Here is a 12500-nt window from a genome sequence, read left to right as displayed (position 1 = left end):
CGACACAGAGCTTCAATAATTAATACAAATCCTTTTAGTTGCTTTGAGACTGCCTGCACAGTTTGAACAGGTGGATCAGTCAAAGCCAGGAAAGGAACTGAATCCACCGGCCCGCTGCATGGAGGGGAAGGTCAGGAGAGCTAAAGCAGCAGAGGGGAGCTTCTCATTGGATTAGTTGAACTGGAAAGTTTGAGACAGCAAAGCTAATCGGCATGCTTGAGTCGGGGCTCGCTAAGACCAAAGCAGCCGATGTAAAATCCAATGTGCAGGATCCAGCAGAGGCAGCGATGCATCTAACAGGCCCGATCAAACCAGAACATGATGTTTAAACTCGGTCTTACCCCCGGAGATGTTCATTCACTCAGAATAAACGGACTTAGCGCGGGTCTCCTGAACTTCTTTGTTCTGGAACTCGGCTCTGAATCTTTTTTTCTGTACCTGGGAACTGCATAGATGTTTGTAAAATCACAACTTTACTCACGACGAGGCCAAAAGAGGACGGGTGGTTTACGTGACGAATGACAGGCAGCCAACAGAGGCCAGTTTGACAATCCAGAAAACACCTCCGACTCCAGGGACAACGAGGACACGGCAGGTTCAGGCGAGGACGAGGGAGGCGTGAAGTGGTGGAGAGAGGAGCGAGATGGAGGTCGGGCATCAGTCCCCTGGAGGCCTGAGGGTTGTGTCAGGGTCAGCATCAGGGTGCCAGGAGCCGAACTCAGCAAGAAAACTACCTCGGTACTTATCCGAGGCTCAGTTTGGTCCCGGTCCAGCCGTGCTCACTGAGTGTAGCACAGCTAACAGGCATCAGTTCGACTGCAAAAGACCAAAGTTGCATGTTTATTTCTGGACTGAAGACGTATTTTGCAGTTCATTCTCTGTTCACGTCGTGTTTATCGGCCTGGCCATCAGTCAGCACACCGGACTGAACCATCCTTCACATGTCAGCAGCAGCATTGGGAGGTTTCGTGTCATCCACAGTGTCTCAGTGCCATATGTAACAGAAAATATGGCCTCTCTGCAGGGCTCGCTGCAGTGGCTCGCTCCCACTGACACCATGATTGCAAGCTTCACACACACATTTTGTTCTATACCTGTGAGGACCCTTGTTGACATTCCCTGACCCAAATCCTGAATATGAACCCTCGTACACTATCTAACACATCGCTACATCAGGTGGAGATCAGCCAGGCCGTTTTTCTGTGGTAATGTTGAAGACATTTTTAGGATTCACTATATGGACAAAAGTATTCGGACGCACTCTTCTTGGAAGGCTTTGGAGATGTTTCTGCAGGACTGTGCCTGTTCGTTCTGCAGAGTATGTACGAGGTCAGGCACTGATGTTGGCTCACAATCTCCAGTACCAGTTCATCCCAAAGGTGCTCGATGGGGTTGAGGTCAGGACTCTGTCCCTCCTCCAACAAGACAGGTGTGTCCAAATACTTTTGCCCATATAGTGTATGGTGTTATTTATTTGGACATGACGTACAGTACATGGAGTACGTTACTGAACCCCAGAAGGGGAAAATGGGAGGGATAGTCTCATCATCATCTCAAGACTCAACACTAGAGACGAGACCAAGATTCTGAGGGGTCGAGACAAAGACAAAGAGTCAGTACTACGTCACCGCCTTGTTGAGGATGGTGTCTCAGTCTGTGTTGCTTTGACCCGTTCAAACTGAACCCAAGCAGATCCACCGTCGTCATGTTTCTTTTTGTAACGGAGGCGTAACTTTGGATGGATGCTCCTGCTCGCTGCAGAACTCTTGTGGGGAACCAGCTTCTTTAAGACTGTTAGTGACTGAATGACTGTTCAAAGTTTCATGTCATGTGCTAAACCTGTTGGCTTTTGATTTTTAGCCCTGTGTGTCTTTCAGTTTAATCTTTCTTGGTGTAACTGATTGATTATATGAATTAAGTATCTGCAGCCTTGACTAAAGGGGTTTTTACCTTTTACTTTAAAATTGATTTTTCTTTTTTAAATGAGTTCTTGACCTTGAATTTAAAGAACTTAGAACCCGTTATGATGAATTATTTCTTGTGACCTTTTGTAGGTCGGGTTTTGGTTATGTCAGATGTTTCCTGGAACACCTGAGATGTCGAGCTAACCATGAATCCCAAAGCTGGGATTAAATATTGAACTGAACCAACGCTCCACCGTGTGTGGTAAGATAGAAACTGAACTGAACTCTTCCTCTCCAACGTACATCAGAAAACACTGAACACTGTCTGTATTTATCATGTTTGTCATGCACATCGGGCTCCTAACTGAACCTATTTTCTATCTCTGGTTTTTAATTAATTACATTTGCATTTTAATTCTTATTCAGATCATTTTATAACCACGCAATGAACCGTTCATCTGCGCCTCAGTTTCTGTGTCTGAGTCCGTCTGGCATCTTTGGAAACTTTGGGACAGATTGTCTGCCGAACATGCGTTTTGTAAAGATGGTGTTCCTGGCAGAGTTCTGGTATTTTATGGCATGAATGTTGCCATATTAACAGAAAAACAAGTGAACAAAGAGGCGACTGCTGACTCACATTGTCCATTTCAAACATAATTGTTGCAAAGATGTAGGTGGATGTCCCTGCACCCTCCAAAAAAACGCTTATGCATAATATATCCAAAAGTGCCTCGGCGTATTACACAACCCTTCTGTGTGTGTGTGTGTGTGTGTGTGTGTGTGCCATACTTCCAGACCCCACTCCACCGACGTCTGTGTTTAGCAGCCTATTCGTGTCTACAGTTAAATTGTACTTTCCACTCTAGTTATTACAGCGGCAGACGGAATATGAAAAGCGCTGAGGGCCGTGGATAATAAGCACAGAAATAGAGCAGCAGCCTCATCATCACTGTACAGTCAAACACACTCATATATTTATGGACTGTTATTTTTAAATCCATGACACAAACATGTCCCGACTGAAACTTCAGGACAAATGGGACTCTCGTCTAGCTTCATCCCGTCCTTCACCGTCCTCCTCCTCCTCGTCCTGCCTCTCCTGCATCGTTTGCTTTGGTCTAGCACCACAGCCGGACAGATTAGGATCTTCCTCCCCGCCTCCTTCCATCCATCCTTCCCTGAGTCCTCCACTTCTGCTTCTCCCATGACAGCAAATGTTCAATCTGTAGGCTTTTTCCTTTAAACAGAAAAAAGGAGATTTAACCACATGCTCCGAGGCTGATAGATTGTACAGTAGTGACTCCCTGACACCGGGGAACACGTCAGGGAAGATATACAACACTATTGTGTCTGTGTGTGAATCACTGCTTTATTACAGCACACACACACACACAGATAGATACATGCCCACTCAGGGGACCAATTAAACCTATAAAAGACACAAGACTGAAAACTGCACATATGCCCATTTGTTGACACGAGCAGTGGAAGAAAAACTCTGTTTCTGTGTTCAAAGGCTGTTCGCTTATTACAAAAAGCAGCAGAAGACAGTAAATGTGGCTCCAGAAGAGTCTGCCGAGCTGTTAATGAGCCATACACGTGTGTTTTTGCTTTAGGCGACACTACAGCGATGTTATACTGCACTTACACAGAGTTTCCGGACTTGAAAGAAAGACATTAAAAATTAAAGAATGGTCTAAATCAAAGCAGCAGAGGCTGAGATGTCCTGACTTCACACATCCAGTACAGCCTGTGTCAAGCTGCAGAAACAAAGGGAACCTGACCTGACCTGAAACCTGCATGTGTGAAGTCTGACTGCACGTCTGACAACAGGTCAATGCTTCACACGTGTTTATACTTTCAACACATCGCACACATGGATGCAGGTGACTCGAGAGAGAGAGACATGTAGAGAACCAACATTGAGAACCTGGACGTAGTCTCTGTGACGTCCCCGCAGACTGTCTAAAACCTGGACGTAGTCTCTGTGACGTCCCCGCAGACTGTCTAAAACCTGGACGTAGTCTCCGTGACGTCCCCGCAGACTGTCTAAAACCTGGACGTAGTCTCTGTGACATCCTCGCAGACTGTCTAAAACCTGGACGTAGTCTCCGTGACTTCCCAGCAGACTGTCTAAAACCTGGACGTAGTCTCTGTGACGTCCCCGCAGACTGTCTAAAACCTGGACGTAGTCTCAGTGACGTCCTCGCAGACTGTCTAAAACCTGGACGTAGTGTCCGCGACCACACCCACCTCAGGCAAAGCGTCCACTCTCTAAACCCTGCATAACTTTAAGCCTTAATATAATGTGAACAGGTGAGTTGTATATAAATTCACCCTCAGTACAGTTGTCATGAACGGGGAAATTAGCTACAGAGACCAAAACTGTTTTTTGTACCAGGCTGTAAACATGTTTATTTCTGCTGTGAAGTTGGACATTTGGACATGGGGACTTATGGAGACTGACTCACTTCTGGAGCCAGCCTCAGGTGGACGTTAGAGGAACTGCAGTGTTTGGCACTTCAGCGTTGGCTTCAGTTCACTTCCGTTGTCTGAACCGACCGTAACCTTCCGTATTGGTTCATGTTCAAATGTTTTGAAGCATCGAGTTTGGCATTATGGTCGTCATTACTTTAGTTTTTTGGAGCCAGAAGTGACCATGTTTGACATCATGCTGACTTGAGACTAGAGACTGAGACTATAAACTATAAACCCCATAAGACTCAATGTAATCTGACTTTTTACTGCAGCCTGTTGGCCACTCAAACACAAACTGTTGACACAAAGTTAGTGTAAAATATTATTGTGCACCACACATTATATCCTATATGACCAGATGTATGTGGACACCCACGTCCATATACTTTAGTCATACAGTACCATGTTTCAGCGTTTCTGTCTCACTCTCTCAGACACATAACGCGTCGAGCAGATAAGCCGGTGGTTCACAGGTGTCGGAGGGTCACGATGGCTCCATTCAGCCGTGTCGGCGTGCGTCGCCTTTCGTGGCGTCTGGCTTTCTATCTCATTTCACAAAGCACAATAGCTGCTAATAAAAGAGCGTTTGAGTTAAGCGATGCCGTGCTCGCTGGAGAAGACGACACCGTGTTCTGATGTGGCTTCTAGAAGCCGTTGCTTTGGGGGCGCAGGTGGCGTGTGACCTTAAATGTGTTTCACCCATGCACAGACAGATAACGTGCTATTTAAAACAGGCACACACACTCATGCAGAGACTCGCAGATTACATCTAGTTTACTGAACTGCTTGTTCTCAGAGTTTTATCTGAAGCTGTGTCTGCTCTCTTACAATTTAAATACAATCTGCCAGACCGCAGCACGGCAGACGAAACCCTGATAGACAAACAGGTGGCTGCAAGTTCAGATGTCTAAATACGCGCTTCACGGCCGAACATTGTTCAGTCTTAAACACTTCTGAAACATGTCGACCATGTTCGTCAGGTTGGTGCAGCTTTTGATGGATTTGTGAAGCCATGAAAGTTTTATTCTAATCCTCAACACGAAGCGGATGCAGGATATTAAGGTCCAGTCCAGTTTTAATAGAAAAGAAAGAGATCAAAGAGCATTTTATTTTAGTTCTGACGAGTCTTCGTGATTAAAAAAAATCATGCATGCATGGATTTGTGCTTCCCGGCTGCATTTAACTCAGTAGGTGGCATATGATATGAGCTCCCAGACAGCGCCTTTGTCTGTGCTAAAAGCCCCTTAAAAAGAGACATTGTTAGCGCCTCACTGGACGTTTCGGTCTCTATGGCGACAGAAATGGCAAACTCAACACCTGATTCCAGGGAGCTCACCTGGGCTTCTCGCTCTAACACACACACACACACACACACACACATGCAGATTATTTTCTCAGAGGAAGTAGAAGTAAAATTTACAAAAGCACAATGTAAAAGTCTGCATCATCCACTGGTTTCCTGAAGTAAAAGTACAAACAGTAAACTGTATTAGAGTATGTGAAGTAGCAGTACTCCCTCTGAACAATGCTCCCCCCTTCCTGCGTGCTGAATTATTGATGTGTGAACCTGTAACCAATTATCTTTAATGTTGTTTCTGGTCCAGCCGGTTCCACATCGGCAACTTTATTATTCTGACCTGGAGCTTAAAGCTCATGCTCAACGTGGATCTCAATCTGATGTCTAAGTACAGAGTCAGGACACGCTTAGCCTAGCTTAGCACAAAGACTGGAAACAGGGGGAAACATTAGCCTGTTTGAAACACAGATAAGCTCACCAGTAAAACCTTTTGTACTGTCTTTCAGCCTTTTATTTCACCAAGCTCCCACCAACCACTAAAAGTCAGTCCCACATTTACTCTTGTCCGGCGGCTTCTTGCTCGCTCACTCTCTCCTTTTCTCTTCTTAGCTTCCTCCGTCAGCGTCCTCTTCACTCTCTTCTCCTCTGCCATCATGTCCGTAGAAGCTTCTGAGCCTGGTTACCTCCTCTTCTTCTTCCTGGTAGTCCATAACACCTGTTGGTACAAACACTCAGACGGGTACCCGTCGCTCTGAGCTCACCGCCAAGCTGACGAACTGATCTAACAGCAGCTAACACACTGAGCTAACATGAGCTAACAGCAGCTAACAGACTGAGCTAACATGAGCTAACATGAGCTAACAAACTGAGCTAACATGAGCTAACAGACTGAGCTAACATGAGATAACAGCAGCTAACAAACTGAGCTAACAGCAGCTAACAGACTGAGCTAACATGAGCTAACAGCAGCTAACAGACTGAGCTAACATGAGCTAACAGCAGCTAACACACTGAGCTAACATGAGCTAACAGCAGCTAACACACTGAGCTAACATGAGCTAACAGCAGCTAACAGACTGAGCTAACATGAGCTAACAGCAGCTAACAGCAGCTAACAGACTGAGCTAACATGAGCTAACAGACTGAGCTAACATGAGCTAACAGCAGCTACAGCTGTCAGCAGGTTACTTCACTGTCCATCATAAACTCTGTAAATCACAGAGAGTTGAGGCGGAGCAGCCGGAGGACATCAGAGGGAAAACCAGAAAACATTTCCTCCATAAAATATGATCCAGTTTCACCAGAATCAGTGAAATAGTTGCTGCTGTGTGACTTAGTGCCGTAAAGCGTTACGTACTTCTCCCGACCCGGAGCCCAAAGTTACATAGTGTGAGAACAGACGTACGAGAGACACCGATCACCTGATCACAGGTCAGTGTGGGTCAACGGGATTTGATGGAAAAGTCACAGAAAGTTGCTTTAAATAAATGTTTCTGTTTTTTCAAGATGCACCGTGGATAGAAAGTTTGATCTGGCGTTGTGGGAGGGGTTAATTCATATGTGACTATGGTTCATATGTGATTATGCATACGCTATGCAAATAGGCCACTTGATGCCACTCGGCTCTATTGTTGCGAAGGTTAAATGGGGAGCAGTGTGCTGATGGCCGGGGACAGCGCAGATTAATACTGCTGTTCCCATCATCGTCCTCCCCCCTCCTTCTTCCTCTCTCTCTCTTTCTCTTTTGTATGACGAGGGGCAGAGTCAGTTCCTGTGTCATTGTTAGGGATCCATCTGCCCGGCCTCATGCACACACACACACACACACACACACACACACACACTCACACACACACACTCACACACACACACACACAGCGGCAGCAGCAGCAATTAAACCTGTTTGACACACTCGACAGATAGGGAGCTTTGGGGTGTGTGTCCGGCACGAGCCATCTGTGAAACAACCACCCACACACACACACACTCACAGTGTGTGTGTGGTGTGTGTGTGCGCTGCATTAAATAGGTTTCATTCACTGACATTCCCCCAGCCCCCCCTGCAAGACGACCCTCCGTCCTCCTCCTCCTGCTTCTCTTGTGATGGACAGACGAGACACACGAGTTCGGGGAGGGGAATGGATGTATGGATGGATGGATGGATGGATGTGTGGGTGGGTGGATGTAGAGGGAGGACAGAGTGGATGGATGGCAGATTGGGGAGCAGACCTTTCATTTATAGTTGCTCCCAGAAGTAGGACACCAGGCAGACAGATAGATAGACAGAGCAGCTGTAATTACCGGTGGCAGCAGCGCCCATCTGAAGATATTCTATTGATATTAGGCTGCTAACAGGAGATTACCATGTGGATGGCTGGGGTGGTGGTGGTGGTGGTGGTAGGGGTCTGGGTCAGTCTGGGTCTCCACTGTGTGCTTTTGGGGCAGCTGATTATGATGGTGCCATTGTTGTTGTTGGGTTTTGTGCTCTACTTTCTGAAGCAGAGATGCAGTGATAGGATCAGTTTTTTGTTTTGTTTTTTTCATGCACAGATTTTATGTTTGCACACTCAAAATATGCTTCTGCACATAGAAAATAAAGATTTTAACTCTCTAAAAATAACCCCACATGCCAAAAAAATTACATTTACAAAACAAAGAGAGATCTCTAAAATGTTAAAGACATAATTACACAACTCCAGATCTACAGCAACAGAACGAATCACATCATTAGCTAACTCAATATGTGACTATATACAGTATTTGTCAGCCTAGCACGAAACATATCTACAGTTAAGGTGAAAGGTGCACGAATAAAATCTGTAAATTTGTTTTATTTGTGTTTGTGTCATTTTCAGATGTATCATGTTTAAAGATATAAGTTAACGCAGTGGTCTGACCTGTCTGAACAGCACTGTGAGAGTGAACCAAAACAATGAGCTGAAAGACACCATAGACCTCTGTGGACTACAGAGTCAGTGATAATCTTTTGTGTGTCGGTGACGTCCCCTAACACATTCTCATTTGATCAGTTGTTCGTCTAAAATATTGATTACAGCAGCTTTAAATCTGAGAATAAGGAGCCCCACATAGACGTCCTGACACAAACCCAGAACCCACAATCCTGTAAATCCATAATATCCATCTTAGCAGGTGTGTGTTTTGATGTGTGTGCAGTAATCCCTGTATTATAGGCTTCCTAAATACACGTTTGCACCTCTCTAGCATCCCTAAGCTCATGTTTAAGCTTCCATATCATTTACTGTAACTGTATTTATCTCACTGTAGGCGGCTTCACGTGAATGGCTCCTTTTCCTTCACTGGAGTTGGAGAAACAAGCTCACTGAAGACACAAACTGTAGATCCAAACACATCAGTGCAGCAGAAAACGACATTAAATCAAAGAGGATTTATATTCGACACTGTTTTTGATTTTTTATCAGAGTTGGTATAATTATCGTGACAGTTGACAGTGTCTCAGTGATGCTCGACATTTTCCAAAGCAGACTGTGGTGATTTGGGTTTTTGAATGTGTCCTACCCATTTCACTATGGTATGAAAATCAACTCGACTTGCTTGATTTGTGTATTCCACCATTGTTCCGGCTTTGCATGTTAATGCAGCGGATTCATTTGGAAAGTTTCCACCGCATTAGCATGCAGTGATCAGCTGTGGTTTACAATACTTCATATTTAAACTCCGCCTCTGACAAAGTTAAGCCCATTGGTACCTCACAACAAATGTATAGAGCGCAATAAGGTGCCGCCCACGCCGGAGGAGACTGTATTGTGTGAACGTGTCTCCTGCTGCTGTGTGGTGGGATGCACGACCAAAAGGAGTTTTTCTATGTTTACTAAGCCGACTAAACTATGCATGGTCTGTTTTTTAAAAGTGTATGACAAACTTTGAAACACTCTGAGCTGGATGAATTCATCTCTGTCTCTCTGCTCAGGGTGGCCTCAGCGTGTCATCGAGCCACCCTTTAAGGACCGCCCACAAAAATCCTGAAACTGAAAACTGGTGAAAACTGTTTTTAACTCCACAGTTCAAAGTCTTTTCAGAAACTATGTTTCAACATATTTAATGTGTTTTGAAAGAATTGCCTTTACACAGACTTTAAAGTTAGGCTGTGGTATCAACATGACTTAACAGAAAATGTGACGAGACTTCCCAAGAAAACGTCCCAAGAAAAAAAAAAAGACTTGAGACACTACGTAGGTACGGAGCACAGAGCGAGGGAAGACGTGGCGACGGTAGAAAATAGCTTTGAAAAATAGAGGACGCACCGAGCAGTTTGAAATCAGCTGTGTGGAGCATTTTGGTTTTGTTGTTTAAGATGTAAGTTGCACTTTTAATAGGAGAACACAAACTGTTTGAGAGTTTCTGTAAGGAAGGTTTTTTTCCTAGAAATAAAAAGATAATTTTATTTGGTCATAATTTGTCTGTAGCTCATTTTGATTAAAAAAAAAAATTGTGAGAAAATCGTATCGTGAACAAAAAATCATGAACCGTATCGAGTCGAGAGCTGAGTTACTAAAAAACATTTCATCATTTGTTCCAATAATCACTTTTATTGTTGGTTCATGGGATGAACTGACAATGGAAAAATACAGATTAACAGTCAGTCAGTGTAACAGTCAGTGTAACAGTCAGTCAGTGTAACAGTCAGTCAGTCAGTGTAACAGTCAGTCAGTGTAACAGTCAGTCAGTCAGTGTAACAGTCAGTCAGTGTAACAGACAGTCAGTGTAACAGACAGTCAGTCAGTCAGTGTAACAGTCAGTCAGTCAGTCAGTGTAACAGACAGTCAGTCAGTGTAACAGTCAGTCAGTCAGTCAGTGTAACAGTCAGTCAGTCAGTGTAACAGTCAGTCAGTGTAACAGTCAGTGTAACAGTCAGTGTAACAGTCAGTCAGTCAGTGTAACAGTCAGTCAGCAGCTCTCTGGAAAACCACAGCATGAAAAGAAGAGCGGCGGGCAGAAACGCGTTAACACAGGGGGGGTGACATATCATTCAAATAAAACACAGACACAGCGTGTGCGTGGATTAAACCCCTCATGTGTTAGATTGAAGTCATGTTTACAGTTGTTGTTGTTGTACATTACAGTGTGAGTGTTTATGTTTGTAGCCGTAGTGCGTCACAGTTGAATAAGTCCTGCCCCCCCCCTCTCTCCCTGTGAATGGTTTGTCCCAGCCGTTGTCAGCCTCCTCCAGCCTCCTCTTGTCAGTTCGTCTTAAAATGGATCCGGCGGCACCTGCGGAGGAGACGGAGCGAGCACCGAGCGTAGAGCTGGCATCTACCGGAGGACGTTAATTAATATATATACATATATACAACAAGAGGGGCCTTCATGAAGAGCCCAGAGTTATTAACACTATTAATATGTCGGCGGGAGCAGTCGCAGCCCGGTGCTTGCTGTCCACGGTTCGTCTATTTATTCCGGTCTGAAGCGGGAATTCAGATAACAGACTTCCAGCTAGATAGATAGATTTAAAAAACACGTCGGTTAGTTTCTGTCGTTTTCACACGCTCCCGCTTTTTTTTCCCCGTGGAGGAAATCGATTTAAAAGCCCACACGATGTACAACACGGTGTGGACGACGGAGAAAGCCGGTGAGGAGGGAGACTGGAGGGACGTGATGATGCCGTACTCCACGGAGCTCATATTTTACCTGGAAATGGACCAACCGCCAGGTAAGAAGGCCGGGAAGGGAAGGGAAGGGAAGGGAAGGGAAGGGAAGGCAGGCCCCGGCGGTGACAGCGAGGGAGCGGGGAGGAGGAGGGGACCGACCGGGGCATGGAAGTTTTTTCGTCTGGAGCTCGCTGGGAGAGAGCGGGCAGAGGGGGTGTTGTGCTTGGTTTGGTGCCCGTTCAAATCGGTGGAAAGTTTTATAGCGCGCATCCTGCTACAGCTCGTAACCACCGTGTTCGTAACACCCCCCTTTGGCTCTTCACGGGTCGTTTTTTCTCGTTTTTCGTGACATTTATCGGTTTTTTTGGGGGCAGTACATTATCGACATTTGCCTGAAACGATACATTAGCGTAGCACGATCCATTTTGAGCTGACTTAACGACATTTTGTGTTTTAAATTTGGCTAAAAATGACATGACAACTCTTTAAACGCGCTGTACTCTTTGTTTTCTGGCTCTCTTGACAACTCTTTAAACGCGCTGTACTCTTTGTTTTCTGGCTCTCTTGTCTTTTTTGTGCACATTTCATGTGCATGGTTTATTCTAATGTATGTTTGCATGCTGCTACTGGATGCTTGAATTTCCTCCGGGATCAATAAAGTATCTGTCTCTATCTGTGTTGGAGAGAATAGTGTGTACACAGAGAAACCTTCTCTTGCACATACTGTGATGATGTGATAAATGAAATGACAAAGATGGCAGCCTAAAATGCCCAAAAATCGCAGCTCGGTGCAGACATGAGCACTAATTTCTGCAGCATTTTTCTGCCTGTTATTACTGAAACTGTGCAGAGAGCCGTGCAGATCCCTGAAATCTCCCCGGTGCAGGGGATAGAGAGGAGGGGGATGGGACAGAGAATAATGAACAAAAAGCTCCGGAGCATTTCATAATCATAACATCCCTCACTGCCGCGCATCTATACGTCTTTGTGCCTCTTTCTGGCCAACTGTCACCCACAATTGAATACGTTTCATTCATTCGTTCGCCTTCATTCATTCACTCCGAGGTAATTGTGCCAGTGTCATTTGACTCCCACCCCCCTTATCCACCATGCACCGCCGCCGCCGCCCCCCTCTCTCCTTTCTCCCCTCGGTGCGCCTCTGAATGGATCATGGCGCAGATGTGGGACGTTGTG

General features: G+C 45.3%; 1 protein-coding gene across 2 annotated transcripts in view; it reads left to right on the top strand.

Annotated features, from left to right (window-relative positions):
• Positions 1–12500, top strand: part of pik3r3b (phosphoinositide-3-kinase, regulatory subunit 3b (gamma)) — a 121224-nt gene that overhangs the window by 97047 nt on the left and 11677 nt on the right. The window contains exons 1-2 of one of the 2 annotated variants that reach the window (XM_027290670.1): positions 10900–11099; positions 11230–11368. The exons of the other annotated variant lie outside the window; for it this stretch is intronic. Of the exons in view, the coding sequence (XP_027146471.1) occupies positions 11058–11099; positions 11230–11368 (181 nt within the window). The 5' untranslated portion in view covers positions 10900–11057. Of the gene's footprint in view, positions 1–10899; positions 11100–11229; positions 11369–12500 lie in introns of those variants that run through there. 2 annotated transcript variants of the gene reach the window in all.

This window comes from Larimichthys crocea, chromosome XVII, assembly GCF_000972845.2.
Source record: "Larimichthys crocea isolate SSNF chromosome XVII, L_crocea_2.0, whole genome shotgun sequence".
Lineage (NCBI taxonomy): Eukaryota > Metazoa > Chordata > Actinopteri > Sciaenidae > Larimichthys > Larimichthys crocea.
Note: the sequence above shows the minus strand (reverse complement) of the source record. Positions and strands in the feature narration are given on the sequence as shown.